The sequence below is a fragment of the Oncorhynchus kisutch genome, linkage group LG22 (assembly GCF_002021735.2).
Source record: "Oncorhynchus kisutch isolate 150728-3 linkage group LG22, Okis_V2, whole genome shotgun sequence".
Lineage (NCBI taxonomy): Eukaryota > Metazoa > Chordata > Actinopteri > Salmoniformes > Salmonidae > Oncorhynchus > Oncorhynchus kisutch.
This window is the reverse complement of record NC_034195.2, coordinates 1638772-1659035: the sequence shown is the minus strand read 5'-3', so window position 1 is coordinate 1659035 and position 20264 is coordinate 1638772. Positions and strand designations below refer to the sequence as shown.

The 20264-nt window shown below is 41.5% G+C and overlaps 1 protein-coding gene across 1 annotated transcript in view; it reads left to right on the top strand.

Moving 5' to 3' along the window:
* The window catches only part of LOC109867510 (calcium-dependent secretion activator 2), a 185979-nt gene that overhangs the window by 77938 nt on the left and 87777 nt on the right, over positions 1–20264 (top strand). Inside the window, exon 10 of the mRNA XM_031801768.1 lies at positions 5632–5768. Coding sequence (XP_031657628.1) covers positions 5632–5768 — 137 coding nt within the window. The remainder of the gene's footprint in view (positions 1–5631; positions 5769–20264) is intronic.

Below are 20264 nucleotides of genomic sequence, written 5' to 3'. Positions count from 1 at the left end.
CTGTAGCAAGTCCCATGGTCCAACCAACTGAGACATCGGTATTGTGCACTCGCCTTGTGTATAAGCATCACCAAGCATCACCAAAATAAGATTGTGGTTGTGTGAAACATTTCCTCTTTTTTTTAATCTTGATTGTTCACAATATAACAAAGGCAATGAGTGACTGAACAAATTCAAACAGATGAATGTCTAACCCACTTGACTGGAGAGGAGATGAGAGTCTATGACAAGGCAAAGTGTTCAGTGCTGTAGCCAGAGATGGGACGTTGATCGACTGAGCTATCACTGGAACACACACGCCAGCATGGGGCTGATTTAGACCGTTAGCATGAGCATGTCGAGCCGCTACGTGTGTGTGTGTGTGTGGCAACACACTTTTCTCCCATCAGTTGAGAGATAGAGAGGGAGTGTGTTTTCTGACACCAGAGTCATTTTGATAATTAAAACGTTCATGGGGTTTATTGAGTCTGTTCTATTTTTATACTGTTTTTTTCTCCTCTCTTTTTGTTGGCATTATGCTACGGAATGTGATGGGCTCTTAGAAATAGCTCTTCAACTGGGAACAATCAGAAGTGCTAAGTGTTGTTATGATTGTGTGTGTGCGTGTACATGTGTGTGTGTGCAGTCCTCTCTAATGATGGTGTGTCAGAGCTCGCGCACCCTGGAAGAATTTTCCTGTAGTGTGATTTAAAGGTTAAAAAACGAGCTAATAATCACACACACACACAGTAAAATTACACTGTATACCAGTCTTCCTTGTCATCTTCGCACTCCTCCTCTCAGACACACACACACACAAACAAACCTACACACACACACACAGCATAGGTGTTTTGCAACGTGGGTGTTTGTTGAAGGTCAGCGTTATCCTCAAGGAGATTTGAGCCCATTAGAGAATGCCAGGTTGCTACACCATTAATAATATCCTTGCGTTGAGTTCAAATGCTGCATTTGAGCATTGGTTTCAGTAATTGAACACTCTAAGACTCAGACTGTAGTAAACATGTTTTTGTTTCGCTGGCCTTCAATCATTCACTCATCGTTTGCGTGAAACAACACCATTTTAATATGTATAGTCAGACGTTATTGACCGGGATTTAATGTTGTGTGGAGATGTTATTGGTATATATGTTTACATCATAAAAAGGCCATGCTGACCATATAGATAGTATTAGATTAGTTAAAAAGTGTTTTCGACCACTTTTGTTGTATGCATGAAGGTGGTTTTAACTGATTGTCATTTCCAATAATGTATTGTGAACTCAGAAGAGAAGTCTCTCCTGACTCGCATATCTTTTCCCTTCCGTGATTCACGGATTTGTGACACATTCATCATGTTGATCTCTGTCAAGGTTCTTGTCAGTTTCTGTTTTGAAAAGCAGGTGTTTGAAGTTTAGGACTGAAGTCCAACCTGTCTCATAGTTTTAGCCTTTCTCATATTTTAATTGACAGCCAAGTCTACCAGGACAGCTGAGACCTCTGAGCAGAGTTCTTACTTAAGGTGTCGGTGTGTGCATGTGTGGCAAGGAGCGATGCTGAGACTCCGATAACCTGTCCATTCGCATCTGTCACTCCCCTCAGTTCCCATGCCGGGCTCACTCGAACAAATCAAATCACTCCGCCTGGTATACCTGAGATGTTAGCGCTCGTTGTCTCTCTTCGCCCACGTTGATAACCTGTCATCATCATATCTGACACCTCACTGGGAGACATGCCACATGGATATGACTGCTGCCGTGACAACCCTGATGGGGCTTCAAAGAGAGGGATATGAAGAGAATGAGCACCAACCCCCTGCACCTCCCCCTGTATCCATATTCTCTTCCCTAGTGCCACACCAGGCATAAGGGATATACTCTTTCAGCTACAATTCAACAACTCCAGAGACACATATAAGTTGTGCTTTGTAACACACACACACATCACAGTACATACCCTCTTCAACCTGTCTATCCCCATTCACCCACATACAAACATATAGACACACAGACACAAACACACCACAGTACATACCACCTTCAATCTGTCTAGCCACATTCACCCAACACACATGCCAACATACCCTATTCATCCACATACACACATTATACACACACTCTAACTGACCCGACTCCAACACTCCCTGTCTAGACACACACACACACAACATATAGACACACAGATACAAACACATATTCTAACATCCCCCCTCCCCTCGTCTACAGATAATACTGTAGCTGGAAGTTAAAGATGACACGGATCAATAGGATTTTTCCTAGTGACTGGATACATTAACACCCCCCCCCCCCCCCTCATCTGCACATAATACTGTAGCTGGAAGTTAAAGATGACACGGATCAATAGGATTTCTCCTAGTGACTGGATAAATTAACATCACGCCTCCTCCTGCTGCCCCTAAATCAATACTGTCTCTCCCTCACCGTCTCATCATCAGCTTTAATCTATATCCCTTTGTCTTGTGTTCTTTAGAATCTTCTTGTTCCTCCATATCTCCACGCCTTAAACCAAGTGACATTAAGGACACACCGCATTTAGGGTAACACATGTAAAATGACCTACATCAGAATGAAAGAAAACGGGGGCCAAGGGAGCCAAAGGGCTAAGGTACAGAAAAAGCAAGTGAAAGACAGAAGGAAAGAAAAGGGAGAGCGTCGATTCCGAGTTGATTGTGGGGATTGCACTTCTGCTGCCTTTTTTTTTAAACAAAAGCGACAGAGGAGGGTGGAGGGGGAGAGCGCTTGCAGGCAAAGCACAGGGCTTTTCTCCATTCATACAAGAGTGGTGGACGAGACAGAAATGGCAGTGTTAATAAAAAGCTATCACTATTGCTTGTCTCGGGTGTGAAGCCGCGGTTATTGGAGGCGTGGGGGCAAAGATTATTTTCTCTACAGCCTTGGTCTTTTGTGGGACCATGTGTCATGTGAAGAAAAGTCGGTCCCAAATGTATTTCTACAATATGGAAAAAGAGAGAGTGTTAGGCTTTTCATGGGGGTTGCTCGTTCTGCTCGACACCAGCCATTAACTGGGACGAGTCTGAAAGGACTGGAAGTGAACCTGGGCACATACAGGGCTGTCGAATCTGCCCTCAACCTTTCTTTATCTCTTTCACCTTCTCCTTTTTTCCTCTGTGTGTTTTCCTTATTTCTTTCTCTGACCTGGCATCATTGCTTCTAGCTGTTTATGGATGGTACAGTTGAAGTCGGAAGTTTACATACACCTTAGCCAAATACATTAAAACTCAGTTTTTCACAATTCCTGACATTTTAATCCGAGTAAAAATTCCCTGTCTTAGGTCAGTTAGTATCACCACTTTATCTTAAGAATGTGAAATCTCAGAATAATAGTAGAGAGAATGATTTATTTCAGCTTTTATTTCTTTCATCACATTCCCAGTGGGTCAGAAGTTTACATACACTCAATTAGTATTTGGTAGCATTGCCTTTAAATTGTTTAACTTGGGTCAAACATTTTGGGTAGCCTTCCACAAGATTCCCACAGTAAGTTTGTTGAATTTTGGCCCATTCCTCCTGACAGAGCTGGTATAACTGAGTCAGGTTTGTAGGCCTCCTTTCTCTCACACGCTTTTTTCAGTTCTGCCCACTAATTTTCTATATGATGAAGGACAGAGCTTTGTGACGGCCACTCCAATACCTTGATTTTGTTGTCCTTAAGCAATTTTGCCACAACTTTGGAAGTATGCTTGGGGTCGTTGTCCATTTGGAAGACCCATTTGAGACCAAGCTTTAACTTCCTGACTGATGTCTTGAGATGTTGCTCCAATATATCCACATAATTTTCCTGCCTCATCATGCCATATATTTTGTGACGTGCACCAGTACCTCCTGCAGCAAAGCACCCCCTCAACATGATGCTGCCACCCCTGCGCTTCAAGGTTGGGATGGTGTTCTTTGGCTTGCAAGTCTCCCCCTTTTTCCCCGAAACATAATGATGGCCATTATGGCAGTTCTAACAGTTCTATTTTTGTTTCATCAGTCCAGAGGACATTTCTCCAAAAAGTACGATCTTTGTCCTCATGTGCAGTTGCAAACCGTAGTCTGTCTTTTTTTATGGTGGTTTTGGAACAGTGGCTTCTTCCTTGCTGAGCGGCCTTTCAGGTTATGTTGATATAGGACTCGTTTTACTGTGGATATAGATACTTTTGTACCTGTTTCCTCCAGCATCTTCACAAGGTCCTTTGCTGTTGATCTGGGATTGATTTGCACTTTTCGCACCAAATTACGTCTAGGAGACAGAACACGTCTCCTTCCTGAGCAGTATGACGGCTGCATGGTCCCATGGTGTTTATACTCGCATACTATTGTTTGTACAGATGAATGTGGTACCTTCAGGCATTTGGAAATTGCTCCCAAGGATGAACCAGACTTGTGGAGGTCTACCATTTCTTTCTGAGGTCTTGGCTGATTCCTTTTGATTTCCCCATGATGTCAAGCAAAGAGGCACGGATTTTGAAGGTAGGCCTTGAAATACATCCACAGGTACACCTCTAATTGACACAAATGATGTCAATTAGCCTATCAGAAGCTTCTAAACCATGACATAATTCTCTGGAATTTTCCAAGCTGTTTAAAGGCACAGTCAACATAGTGTATGTACACTTCTGACCCACTGGAATTGTGATACAGTGAGTTAAGTGAAATAATCTGTCTGTAAACAATTGTTGGAAAAATTACTTGTCATGCACAAAGTATATGTCCTAACCGACTTGCCAAAACTATAGTTTGTTCACAGGAAATTTGTGGAGTGGTTGAAAAACAAGTTTTAATGCCTCCAACCTAAGTGTATGGAAACTTCCAAATTCAACTGTATGTGCATTGATGTGTTCTTTTCAACAATGTTCTCTCCCTGTCCATTCACTGGCTCTTTGTGTGACATTGAAAATATCCAGCCTTAGAGACAGACAATGAGATGTAGGACACAAACACACAAAAACACATACACAGGCTCTATGTAGGGAACAGTCATTAGGAAGGTCCACTGAAAAGGTGACCCTTAAGTTTCAAGGTCAAGGCTTATCCACCGCTGAGCAAATGACTTACCTTTTTTCAAGTGATGCTTCACCAAGACTAAGAATTTCAGTGTCGTGGCGAGACGCGTTACATGCTTGTGTTTGTGTCACTGTTTTTTCTCACATACTCTCGCTTGTTGCAAGAGTTTCTGTCAGTTTCTCATATTTACAGCTGAAATTTGGAAACTGGATTTCACAGAGTATCTCAAGCCAATGGAGGTGGGAACTAATAACCAAAGCATCGAAAACTGATGATGCCAATGCAGTCGAATAGATTTCCCTCCTTTTTACACTCCCGTTTCACGGTTGTACTCAAAGGTGTGAATTGCTGTGAGCAGATGTTCCGTCATTCTGTCTGCCTGTATGCTGGGATTTGATTTGAACAGGAGGAGTCTGTGCTGTCGGGGCTTGCAAAGTTGCGCTCCATTGTTCAGTAAAATGATCTATTTTCATTGATGGAGATGCAGGATGGAATGGATTTTTTTGGTTAACCGTTTCTCTATAGCTCTTCTACTCATTCGGCCTCTTACCCTCTCTCTCTGTCTGCTTTTACTCTCTCACTCACTCTCGCTCACTCTCTTTTTTTCTCTCTCCCACTCTCTCAGGTCTGGATTGCTCTCAGAGGCAGGGGGTAGAGGAGCTGATCTCTGCGGTGCCCTGTCGGTTCGACCACGCCGCCTTGTTCCCTTTTCTGCAGAAGCAGACCCTACAGCACCGGATGAATGACTCCTTCTCCTGCCTGGTGAGAGAAAGAGAGAGAGGGGCAGATAAAGATGGTCCTTAATTGAATGTTTACTTGTCTATATGCCAGACATTTCTGAAAAAAAGGAGACAGACCTCCAATTTTGGGAGGGGGAGAGAGAGTGGGAGAGAAATCTTCTGCTAGGCCTAGCTTTAGGACTCTGCGTGCAGCAAGAATCTCATGCCTCGGGGGTTTGGGAACTCTCACACTCAATGAAGGGGGATAAACGGTGCTAATCAATACTTCCCAAATAGAAACATGACCCTCACAGACAACTGCTGGGCCTATTCAGTGGAGAGGAAGCCAAAAGCCATGCATGGCACAGAGAAGGGGTGTGGGGGGGGGGTGTACTTGGCCATATGTGCAATTCATATAGTGGTCAATTCCCTTTCAATTTCAGGAATTCAGCTATATGCAGATTTTGAATGTGAAATGTGTAAATAGGCCATCTTTCAGATTGAAAATAAGATCCAATCCCTTTATATACTGCTATTGAGATTGAGTTGAGCATTGTCTCAAACAAACATCCGGTGAAATTGCAGAGAGCCACATCAAATAACATAAATACTCATCATAAACCTTGATAAAAGATACAAATGTTAAACATACGAATACAGAAAAACATCTCCTTAATGCAACCGCTGTGTCAGATTTCAAAAAGGCTTTACAGCGAAAGCACACTTTGCGATTATGTTAGGTCAGCTCCTAGCCACAGAAACCCATACAGCCATTTTCCAACCAAGGAGAGTGTTACAAAAGTCAGAAATAGCATTAAAATGAATCACTTACCTTTGATGATCTTCATCTGGTTGCACTCCCAGGTCTCCATGTTAGACAACAAATGTTTGTTTTTGTTCAATAAAGTTAATCTTTATGTCCAAATACCTCCATTTTGTTGGTGGGTTATGTTCAGAAATCCAAAGGCACAATGCGCGCTCTCAAATCCAAGACGAAAAGTCAAAAAAAAGTACAATAAAAGATAGTAGAAACATTTCAAACGATGTTTAAAATCAATCCTCAGGTTGTTTTTGTCATAAATAATAAATAATATTTCAACCGGACTAAAGTTTCGTCAATGGAAAAGGTAAACAAGACATGCCCACTCTCGATCATGGACATTTCCACTGTCCTCTCATTGAAAGCAGTGTATCACCCTCATTTTTTCTGAGTAAAAGCCTGAAACAATGCCTAAAGACTGGCCACATGTAGAGGAAGCCACAGAGCTCGTAAACTGGGTCCTAAGTCTCTGTATGGTGGATAGGCTTTCAATGGAAAAACAGCCTTTCAAAATAATAGTACTTCCTGGTGGTTTTTCCTCTGGTTTTTGCCTGCCATATCAGTTATGTTATACTCACAGACATTATTTTAACAGTTTTGGAAACTTTAGAGTATTTTCTATCCAAATCTACTAATTATATGCATATCCTAGCTTATGGGCCTGAGTAGCAGGCAGCTTAATTTGGGCACGCTTTTCATCCAAAATTCCGAATTCCAATTTTCTACATTGTAGAATAATGGTGAAGGCATCAAAATGACAAAATAACCCAAATGGAATCATGTAGTAACCAAAAAGGTGTTAAACAAATCAAAATATATTTCAGGTTCTTCAAAGTATCCACCCTTTGCCTTGATAACACCTTTGCACACTCTTGGCATTCTCTCAATCAGCTTCATGAGGTAGTCACCTGGAAACATTTCAATTAACAGGTGTGCCTTGTTCAAATTTCATTTGTGGAATTTCTTTCCTTCTAAATGCGTTTGAGCCAATCAGTTGTGTTTGACAAGGTAGGGGGGTTATACAGAAGATTGCCCTATTTGGTAAAAGACCAAGTCCATATTATGGCAAGAAAAGCTCAAATCAGCAAAGAGAAACAACAGTCAATCATTACTTTAAGACATGAAGGGCAGTCAATTCGGAACATTTCAAATACTTTGAAAGTTTCTTCAAGTGCAAAACCATCAAGCGCTATGATGAAACTGGTTCTCATGAGGACCGTCACAGGAATGAAAGAATCAGAATTGCCTCTGCTGCAGACCATAAGTTCATTAGAGTTACCAGTCTCAGAAATTGCAGCCCAAATAAATGCTTCATAGAGTTTAAGTAACAGACAAATCTCAACATCCACTGTTTAGAGGAGACTGCGTGAATCAGGCCTTCATGGTCGAATTGTGGCAAAGAAACCACTACTAATGGACACCAATAAAAATAAAAGACTAGCTTAGTCTGATGAGTCTGTCTTTATGAGACACAGAGTAAGTGAACGGATTATTTCCGCATGTGTGTTTCTAACTGTGAAGCATGGAGGAGGAGGTGTGATGGTGTGGGGGTGCGTTGCTGGTGACACTGTCTGTGATTTGTTTAGGATTCAAGGCACACTTAACCAGCATGGCTACCACAGCATTCTGCAGCGATACACCATCCCATCTGGTTTGCGCTTAGTAGGATTATAATGTGTTTTTCAACAAGACAATGACCCAACACACCTCAAGGCTGTGTAGGGGCTATTTTACCAAGAAGGAGAGTGATGGAGAGCAGCATCAGATGACCTGGCCTCCACCATCACCAGACCTCAACCCAGTTGAGAAGGTTTGGGATGAGTTGGACTGCAGAGTGAAGGAAAAGCAGCCAACAATTGCTCAGCATATATGGGAACTCCTTCAAGACTGTTGGAAAAGCATTCCAGGTGAAGCTGGTTGAGGGAATGCCAAGAGTGTGCAAAGCTGTCATCAATGCAAAGGGTGGCTACTTTGAAGAATCTCAAATATAAAATATGTTTTGATTTAACACTTTTTTGGATACTACTTTATTCCATATGTGTTATTTAATTGTGTTGATGTCTTCGCTATTGTTCTACAATGTAGAAAACAGTTTAACAAAATAAAGAAAAACCCTTGAATGAGTAGGTGTGTCCAAACGTTTGACTGGTACTGTATATTTGGCATACATTTTTTGTCTGTGTGTTTGTATACATGTAAAGGACACTCTTGAAAAGTGAGTCATGTCACAAGCCTCAACCTTAACCTTTTTAACATCCCCCCCCCCCACACACACACACACACGCATGAAGACTCTCTAATGCACACATACTAAGATTCTTCCTCATCAGTGTGAATGTGTTGCCAAACTAGTAGGTGGAATGGCCAGTCATGCTGAAACTGAATTATTATTCAGACACACAAACGCCCACACACACACACACACACTCACACACACACCCTCCTCTCACCACGACACACCTCCTCCTTAGCCCTAGCAAAGCAATTAAGTTCATTTTAATTAGAAATATCACAGCTGATGAATAGCTCTTAATTGCTTTGCGCTAGTCACATGAAACTGAATACACTTGAATGAGGCCTCGAGAACAATGCTCAGAAAACAATTTGCTCTGTCAAAACCTCTGTTTGACAGAGCATATTGTGCCTTCAGAAAGTATGACTTATTACACACTTTGTCATGTTACAGCCTGAATTCCAAATGGATTAAATCGTATTTTACCCTCACCCATCTACACACATAATACCCCATAATTACAAAGTGAAAATATGTGTTTAGACATTTTAGCAAATGTATTCACACCCCTGAGTCAATACATGTTAGATTCACCTTCGGCATTGATTATAGCTGTGAGTCTGTGTCTGGGTAAGTCTCTTTGAGCTTTGCACACCTGGACTTTACCATATTTGCCCATTTATCATTTTCAAAAGGTTTCAAGATCTGTCAAATTGGTTGAGGATCATTGCTAGACAACCATTTAAGCCTTGACATAGTTTTCCAGTCAGATTTAATGGGAAAATCGAGCCAAAACCACAAATTCCTTTAATTTTTGTTTATTTTTATTTTTTTATTTCACCTTTATTTAACCAGGTAGGCTAGTTGAGAACACCTTTATTTAACCAGGTAGGCTAGTTGAGAACACCTTTATTTAACCAGGTAGGCTAGTTGAGAACACCTTTATTTAACCAGGTAGGCTAGTTGAGAACACCTTTATTTAATCAGGTAGGCTAGTTGAGGACACCTTTATTTAACCAGGTAGGCTAGTTGAGAACACCTTTAATTAACCAGGTAGGCTAGTTGAGAACAAGTTCTCATTTGCAACTGCGACCTGGCCAAGATAAAGCATAGCAGTGTGAGCAGACAACAAAGAGTTACGCATGGAGTAAACAATTAACAAGTCAATAACACAGTAGAAACCAAAGGGGGAGTCTATATACAATGTGTGCAAAAGGCATGAGGAGGTAGGCAAATAATTACAATTTTGCAGATTAACACTGGAGTGATGAATGATCAGATGGTCATGTACAGGTAGAGATATTGGTGTGCAAAAGAGCAGAAAAGTAAATAAATAAAAACAGTATGGGGATGAGGTAGGTGAAAAAGGGTGGGCTATTTACCAATAGACTATGTACAGCTGCAGCGATCGGTTAGCTGCTCAGATAGCTGATGTTTGAAGTTGGTGAGGGAGATAAAAGTCTCCAACTTCAGCGATTTTTGCAATTCGTTCCAGTCACAGGCAGCAGAGTACTGGAACGAAAGGCGGCCAAATGAGGTGTTGGCTTTAGGGATGATCAGTGAGATACACCTGCTGGAGCGCGTGCTACGGATGGGTGTTGCCATCGTGACCAGTGAGCTGAGATAAGGCGGAGCTTTACCTAGCATGGACTTGTAGATGACCTGGAGCCAGTGGGTCTGGCGACGAATATGTAGCGAGGGCCAGCCGACTAGAGCATACAAGTCGCAGTGGTGGGTGGTATAAGGTGCTTTAGTGACGAAACGGATGGCACTGTGATAGACTGCATCCAGTTTGCTGAGTAGAGTGTTGGAAGCCATTTTGTAGATGACATCGCCGAAGTCGAGGATCGGTAGGATAGTCAGTTTTACTAGGGTAAGCTTGGCGGCGTGAGTGAAGGAGGCTTTGTTGCGGAATAGAAAGCCGACTCTTGATTTGATTTTCGATTGGAGATGTTTGATATGAGTCTCGAAGGAGAGTTTGCAGTCTAGCCAGACACCTAGGTACTTATAGACGTCCACATATTCTAGGTCGGAACCATCCAGGGTGGTGATGCTAGTCGGGCATGCGGGTGCAGGCAGCGACCGGTTGAAAAGCATGCATTTGGTTTTACTAGCGTTTAAGAGCAGTTGGAGGCCACGGAAGGAGTGTTGTATGGCATTGAAGCTTGTTTGGAGGTTAGATAGCACAGTGTCCAAAGACGGGCCGAAGGTATATAGAATGGTGTCGTCTGCGTAGAGGTGGATCAGGGAATCGCCCGCAGCAAGAGCAACATCATTGATATACACAGAGAAAAGAGTCGGCCCGAGAATTGAACCCTGTGGCACCCCCATAGAGACTGCCAGAGGACCAGACAGCATGCCCTCCGATTTGACGCACTGAACTCTGTCTGCAAAGTAATTGGTGAACCAGGCAAGGCAGTCATCCGAAAAACCGAGGCTCCTGAGTCTGCCGATAAGAATATGGTGATTGACAGAGTCGAAAGCCTTGGCAAGGTCGATGAAGACGGCTGCACAGTACTGTCTTTTATCGATGGCGGTAATTTACAGTGTTAACTAACACTAATATGTGAGAACAATATTTTTTGTGAACCTATGTTTCATTTTTGCATTATAATAAGGTTGGTAGCAACATCAAAATCAAGTCAACATCAAAATCCACAATGCAATGCTCTCTCTATGGGCTGGCTAGCAAATGTAGCTATCACAATAATAGCAAAGACAGTTTTAACATGTAATGTAGATAGTTAGTGCATTTTGCTTAGGCAATCAATGTAGGGTTGATGTCCTTGTTGGAAGGTGAACCTTCGCCCCACTAAATCGTTAAATCTTGTTTTTTTTATCAGACCAGAGAATATTGTTTGTCATGGTTTGAAAGTCCTTTAGGTGCCTTTTGGCAAATTCCAAGTGGGCTGTCATGTACCTTTTACTGAGGAGTGGCTTCTGTCTGGCCACTGTACCATAAAGACTTGATTGGTAGAGTGCTGCAGAGATGGTTGTCGTTCTGGAAGGTTCTCCCATCTCCGTAGAGGAACTCTGGAGCTCTGTCAGAGTGACCACCAGGTTCTTGGTCAACTCCCTGACCAAGGCCCTTCCCCAGATCTATGCCTTGACACAATCCTGTCTCTGCACTCTACGGATAATTCCTTTGACCTCATGGCTTGTTTTTTTCTCTGACATGCACTGTCAACTGTGGGACCTTAGACAGGTGTGTGCCTTTCCAAATCATGTCCAATCAATTGAATTTACCACAGGTGGACTCTAATCAAGCTGTAGACGCAACTCAAGGATTATCAATGGAAACAGGATGTTGCGTCAATATATCCACATCATCTTCTTTCTTCATGATGCCATCTATTTTGTGAAGTGCACCAGTCCCTCCTGCAGCAAAGCACCTCTACAACATGATGCTGCCTCCCCTGTGCCTCACGGTTGAGATGGTGTTCTTCAGCTTGCAAGCCTTCCCCTTTTTCCTCCAAACATAACGATGGTCATTATGAACAAACAGTTCTATTTTTGTTTCATCGGAACAGAGGACATTTCTCCAAAAAGTACAATCTTTGTCCCCATGTGCAGTTGCAAACTGTAGTCTGACTTTTTACTGGGGTTTTGGAGCAGTGGCTTCTTCCTTGTTGAGAGGCCTTTCAGGTTACGTCGATATAGGACTTGTTTTCCTTCGGATGTAGATACTTTTGTACCTGTTTCCTGCAGCATCTTCACAAGGTCCTTTGCTGTTGTTCTGGGCTTGTTTTGCACTTTTCGCACCAAGGTACGTTCATGTCTAGGAGACAGAACGTGTCTCCTTCCTGAGCGGTATGACGGCTACATGGCCCCATGGTGTTTATACGTGCATGTTATTGTTTGTACAGATGAACATGGTACCTTCAAGGATGAACCAGACTTCTGGAGGTCTTCAATTGTTTTTCTGAGGTCTTGGCTGATTTCTTTTGATTTTCCCATGATGTCAAGCAAAAAGGTACTGAGTTTGAAGGTAGGCCTTGAAATACATCCTCAAGTACACCTCCAATTGACTCAAATGATGTCTTAGCCTTTCAGAAGCTTCGAAAGCCATTACATAATTTTCTGGAATTTTCCAAGCTGTTTAAAGGCACAGTCAACTTAGTGTATGTAAACGTCTGACCCATGGAATTGTGATACAGCGTATAAGTGAAATAATCTGTCTGTAAACAATTGTTGGAAAAATTACTTGTGTCATGCACAAAGTAGATGTCCTACCCGACGTACCAAAACTATAGTTCGCAAGAAATTTGTGGTGGTTAAAAAACTAGTTTTAATGACTCCAACCTAAGTGTATGTAAACTTCCGACTTCAACTGTATATAAATAAGATATTACTGTTTTTCTAAAAACCTGTTTTCGCTTTGTATTTAGGGGGTATTGTGTGTAGATTGATTTGGAGAATAAAAAATTAAAAAATAGAATGAGGGTGTAACGTAACAAGATGTGGAAAAAGTCAAGGGGTCTGGATACTTTCCGAATACAACTGTATACACTGACTTTGAGAAGGGATTGAGTGATGATTAGCTTAGCAACCGTGTGACACAGCATGACAACATGAGGAGCGATTGGCAACGGCACCATGTAATGCACTCTGGACTAAAGAGTAATAAAGAGAATATCGCAAAAATATTATCAATGGCATTCAAGAGAAGACATCCTCCTGAGTTATGACATCGGCCAGTATTGAAGTCTGACATGTATGATAGATCGTTTCGTGATCTAATTTTAATTTTCCTATTATCTTCCTGTGTAGTGAGAGTGATACCGTCCAGATTTCTGACTGCTTAAACGGCAATAACTTAGATAATCCTGAAAACATTAAATGACCCAGGGAATCGATAGAACATCACTCAGAGATGCACAAGAACAATATAACATTCAAAATGGGTGAACCTTTCCTTTAAGTCAAAATTGTAACTCAGACACTCAGGAACATTCACTGTCTTCTTGGTAAGCAACGCTAGTGTAGATTTGGCTTTGTGTTTTAGGTTGTTGTCCCGCTGAAAGGTGAATTCATCTCCCAGAGTCTGGTGGAAAGCAGACTGAACCAGGTTTTCCTCTAGGATTTTGCCTGTCCTTAGCTCCATTCCTTGACATTTTTATCCTGAAAAACTCCTCAGTCCTTAATGATTATGAGCATACCCATAACATGATGCAGCCACCACTATTGGATTTGCCGAACAATACACTTTCTTTGTATTCAGGACAAAAAGTGAATTGCGTTGCCACATTTTTTTCAGTATTACTTTAGTGCCTTGTTGCTAACAGGATGTATTATGTACAGGCTTCCTTCTCTGTAACTGTTTTAAAGTCACTATTGGCCTCATGGTGAAATCCCAGAGGGGTTTCCTTCCTCTCTGGCAACTGAGGATGCCTGTATTTTTGTAGTGACTGGGTGTATTGCTACACCTTCCAAAGTGTAATTAATAACTTCATTATGCTCAAAGGGATATTCAATGGGTGTGTGTTTTTTTTCTATTTTCATCTACCAATAGGTGCCCTTCTTTGCGAGGCATTGGAAAACCTCCCTGGTCCTTGTGGTTGAAATTCACTGCTCGACTGATGGACCTTACAGATGTGTGGGTTATGATGAGGTAGTCAAAAATCATGTTAAACACTAGTATTGCACTATTATTAAGTCCATGTAACTTATTAAGCAAATATTTACTCCTGAATGTATTTAGGCTTGCCATAACAAAGGGGTTGAATACTTGTTGACTCCAGACATTTCAGCTTTTAATTTTTTATGAATTTATAAAGAAAATTGTAAAATATAATTAGACTTTGAAATTATGGGGTATTGTGAGAAGTCCAGTGACAAAAAAAATCTATTTTAAATTCAGGCAGTAATGCAATTCTTTTGGGAAAAATCAAGGGGTGTGAACTGTAGCTGTCATAATGTAAATGAGCAGTTCATCATTTAGTGACATGAAACAGTGTTTAAAAAAAAGATACATTTATTGAATCATTTGATTTTGACGGAAAGTAATACACCAACGTCATGGACTCTTGGTTAAAATGGTGTACATGGTTGTTCTAATCTAAAGCAAATAAAATGTACATTTTAAAGTAAAACTTTTTTTTAATCAACATCATTACTGCAATTTTTATTCGAAAGCCAAGTTAATAAACAGATCACTGACCATTTCGATTCCCACAAAACCTTCTCCACTGTGCAATCCGGTTTCCAAGCTGGTCACGGGTGTCTTCATCGACCTGGCCAAGGCTTTCGACTCTGTCAATCACCATATTCTTATCGGCAGACTCAATAGCCTAAGTTTCTCAAATGACTGCCTCGACTGGTTCACCAACTACTTTGCAGACATAGTTCAGTGTGTCAAATCGTAGGGCCTGTTGTCCGGACCTCTGGCAGTCTCTATGGGGGTACCACAGGGTTAAATTCTCGGGCCGACTCTTTTCTCTGTATATATCAATAATGTCGCTCTTGCCTGATCCACCTCTACGCAGACGACATCATTCTGAATACATCTGGCCCTTCTTTGGACACTGTGTTAACTAACCCCCCAATGAGCTTAAATGCCATACAACACTCCTTCCGTGGCCTCCAACTGCTCTTAAATGCTAGTAAAACCAAATTCATGCTTTTCAACCGTTCGCTGCCCGCACTCTAGAATCGGCTTTCTATTTAGCAACAAAGCCTCCTTCACTCACCCTGCCAAACTTACCCTAGAAAAACTGACTATTCTACTGATCCTCGACTTCGGTGATGTAATCTACAAAATAGCTTCCAATACTCTACTCAGCGAACTGTATGCAGTCTATCACAGTGCCATCCGTTTTGTTACCAAAACTCCTTATACCACCCACCACTACGACCTGTACGCTCTCGTCGGCTGGCCCTTGCTATATATTCGTCACCAGACCCACTGGCTCCAGGTCATCTATAAGTCTATGCTAGGTAAAGCTCCGCCTTATCTCAGCTCACTGGTCACAATAACAACACCCACCTGTAGCACGCGCTCCAGCAGGTATATCTCACTGGTCATCCCCAAAGCCAACACTTCCTTTGGCCGCCTTTCCTTCCAGTTCTCTGCTGCCAGTGACTGGAACGAATTGCAAAAATTGCTGAAGCTGTAGACTTCTATTTCCCTCACTAACTTTAAACATCAGCTATCTGAGCAGCTAACCGATCGCTGCAGCTGTACATAGCCCATCTGTAAATAGCCTACCCAATCTACCTACCTCATCCCCATATTGTTTTTATTTACTTTTATGCTCTTATGCACGCCAGTGTCTCTACCTGCACATTATCATCTGCTCATTTATTACTTGTGTTAATCTTCTAAATTGTAATTATTTCGCTACTATGGCCTATTTATTGCCTACCTCCTCACGCCATTTGCACACACTGTATATAGACATTATTTTTTCTGTTGTGTTATTGACTGTACGCTTGTTTATCCCATGTGTAACTCTGTGTTGTTGTTTGTGTCGCACTGCTTTGCTTTATCTTGGCCAGGTCGCAGTTGTAAAGGAGACCTTGTTCTCAGCTAGCTTACCTGGTTAAATAAAGGTGAAATTTAAAAATAAAATAAACAACTTTAATTCTAGCTGGTTCCATTTTGCGAGGGGTCACATTTACAAGAGCTATGACACAGAGTTGACCAAGACCAGGCCAAGCAGTTCTTCTGTCACTCGGCACACAGGAACCATGTTCGTTAGAGAGAGCTAACGAGGCAGTCAGCTCGTTAATGGCTAATTGAGCGGTCAGCGCCAAGACTTGAGTGGGCCATCTGTTTGTCACAGTGGAACATCTTGTCACATGCTGCCAGGCTGCAGGGCGCTCGGCTGTATTCTTTTGTAGTGTGATATTAATAGATCCAACAGAGAAATAGAGAACGATTCAGATGGAGAGAGGGAAAAAGAGAGAGACAACGATTCAGATAGAAAGAGAGAATGATTCAGAAGGAGAGAGAGGGAATGATTCAGATGGAGAGAGGGAGAAAGAGAGAATGAATAACTGAAGGGGAGGGAGAATTGGAGAGTGACAGAGCGATAGAAAAGGAAATGAATGAAAGAAAGAATGACTAAAAGGAAATGTGTGCTGAATGCCTCCTAGTCAGGTCATATCCAACTGTCTTAGTGGAGCCTGTTTTGATTGACTGTACAAAGAGTCTGTCAGTACATTAAGACATGAAGGAATCCTATTGTATCCCAGTCCCTATCAGGATGGCTCAAGGTTGCTTTTATTTTCAGTATGAGGAAGACCAAAAATTGGAGACGCTTACATGCTGACCAGACCGCGCGTGTCCGCGGGGATTTTGTCTACCCAAACCAGACGCGATCAGGACGCGCAGGTTGAAATATCAAAAAGAACTCTGAACCAACTATATTAATTTGGAGACATGTCGAAAAGCATTAAACATTTATGGCTATTTAACTAGCTAGCTTGCTGTTGCTAGCTAACTTGTACTGGGATATAAACATTGAGTTGTTATTTTACCTGAAATGCACATACTCTTCTACTCCGACAATTAATCAACAGATAAATGAGTTAACCAAGTTAGATTCTAGTAATCTCTCCTCCTTCAGGCTTCTTCTTCTTCTTTGGTCTTTATATGGCGGTTGGCAACCAACGTTAAGGTGCATTACCACCACCAACTGTGCAGGAGTGTGGACCTCAGTTCATCTTTCAATCATCCACGTGGGTATATGCTCCTAAAAACCAATGAGGAGATGGGAGAGGCAGGACTTGCAGCGTGTCAAGCATCACAAATAGAACCAAGTTATATTCTAGCGCCTGGCTGCGCAGACGCTCATTGACGCACGTGAGCATTGTGGGTGCAATGATTGATGTGTACATTTATTTTGCAATGCGACACGAGCGGCGTGGGCAGCATATTATCATTTTGTATCCATCAGCATGTTGTTTCTGACAAAAAATATGGAAAAAGTATTTAATATTTATTTAGCCTTCCATGTAAAAGTATATCAAGAGCATCATTAATGTGGAAATAGAAACTAGCCAAACTCAGACAGAGGGCACAGTATTGCGCATGTCTGGGTTGCTCCCAAATCAAACCATAGCCACTCAAAGAGTCTCGGTTACTATGCCAGGGATCTATTGGCGTTGTCGTGGGCGACTGCTCAGCGGAGGTGCTAATTTGTTAATATTCCTTCCGAGAGGAGTCTTAATTAGGTTTGTAAGATTCATGCCTAATTTTGTTATTATGCGCAGGATGAATGAACTAATGAATGTTTCAGGATTTCAGATCGCTCCAAACTTCCTATTTCACGCGTGACATTTTTTTTGCCAATGAATTAATTGTTTGTTGTTAACCTTGCGCTCCTTTGTTTATTTGTTGGAAATAGTCTGGGAGTTTCTCTTTAAATAAAGAAATCCACTGAAAACCACTAATTCTTATAATTTACAGTGTTAAATAACACTCATATGTGAGAACACAATTTTTTGTGAACAAACGTTTCATTTTGTCGTTGGTAAGGTTGGTAGCAACATGTGAAAATCTGTTGCTGCTCAAGTCAACTACAAAACCCACTCCCATTGTCTCTATGGGCTGGCTGGCTGGCTGGCTAGGTAGCTAGCTAGCAAATGTACAGTAGGTACACACAATAATACCAAAGTCAATATCAGCATGTGAAGTAGCTAGTTAGCTATATTATTGCCTGAACAAACTGCACAATCAATTTAGTCTGGAATCTCACCATGTTCAACCTGCAGATCGATGTGCCTCACAGAGTGGAGTCTGACATTCGTAATGGCCATGCAACGGCACCATGCAATGCACCCTGGACTGAACAGGCAGACAAATAGGAGAAATGTGGTGGACCTTCTGTTAAATTACACATTTCTCGTGGTTGGTATATTACAAAAATATGATCAATGGCTCATTCTCGAGGTAGGAATATCGCAAAAATATGATCAGTATTGAAATCTACATGTATGTTAGACAATTTCGCAATCGTAAAGTCGTTTTCCTATTAACTTCCAGTGTATTGAGAGCTGCTTTATCGCAATGATGCGTTATGCCGGCCAAATCTCTGCCTGCTTGAACAGCAATAGTTAGGATACGCATGAAAACATGAAATGACCCAGGGAATCAATATAACATCTCTCAGAGATGCACAAAAACAATATAACATTCAATATGGGTAAATGTTTCCTTTAATATCTTATTGCAGACGGTTGTTTCTTAGCTGTATGCTCTATTTACAGTGATAATTGAGCTTCTGTCATAGCTCCTGCTTTTTTAACTATGGCCCATAGTCTGGTCTAATTGGCTCTCTTCTATGGTTCCCTTTTTTAACTATGGCCCATAGTCTGGTCTAATTGGCTCTCTTCTATGGTTCCCTTTTTAAACTATGGCCCATAGTCTGGTCTAATTGGCTCTCTTCTATGGTTCCCTTTTTTAACTATGGCCCATAGTCTGGTCTAATTGGCTCTCTTCTATGGTTCCCTTTTTAAACTATGGCCCATAGTCTGGTCTAATTGGCTCTCTTCTATGGTTCCCTTTTTTAACTATGGCCCATAGTCTGGTCTAATTGGCTCTCTTCTATGGTTCCCTTTTTTAACTATGGCCCATAGTCTGGTCTAATTGGCTCTCTTCTATGGTTCCCTTTTTTAACTATGGCCCATAGTCTGGTCTAATTGGCTCTCTTCTATGGTTCCCTTTTTTAACTATGGCCCATAGTCTGGTCTAATTGGCTCTCTTCTATGGTTCCCTTTTTTAACTATGACCCATAGTCTGGTCTAAATGGCTCTCTTCTATGGTTCCCTTTTTTAACTATGACCCATAGTCTGGTCTAATTGGCTCTCTTCTATGGTTCCCTTTTTAAACTATGGCCCATAGTCTAGTCTAATTGGCTCTCTTCTATGGTTCCCTTTTTTAACTATGACCCATAGTCTGGTCTAATTGGCTCTCTTCTATGGTTCCCTTTATTAACTATGGCCCATAGTCTAGTCTAATTGGCTCTCTTCTATGGTTCCCTTTTTTAACTATGACCCATAGTCTGGTCTAATTGGCTCTCTTCTATGGTTCCCTTTTTTAACTATGGCCCATAGTCTGGTCTAATTGGCTCTCTTCTATGGTTCCCTTTTTTAACTATGACCCATAGTCTGGTCTAATTGGCTCTCTTCTATGGTTGCCTTGACTTTTTCCACATTTTGATACATTACAGCCTAATTCTGAAATGGATAAAACATATTTTAAAAATTCTCAGCAATCTATACACAATACCCTTTAATGACAAAGAGAAAACAGGTTTTAGAAATGTTTCCATTTAAAATCAAATAAAACAGACATACCTTATTTACATCAGTATTCAGACCCTTTGCTATGAGACATGAAATTGAGCTCAGCTATATCCTGTTTCCATTGATCATCCTTGAGATGTTTCTGCAACTTAATTGGAGTCCACCTGTGGTCAAATCAATTGATTGGACATGATTTGGAAAGGCACACACCTGTCTATATAAAGTTTCACAGTTGA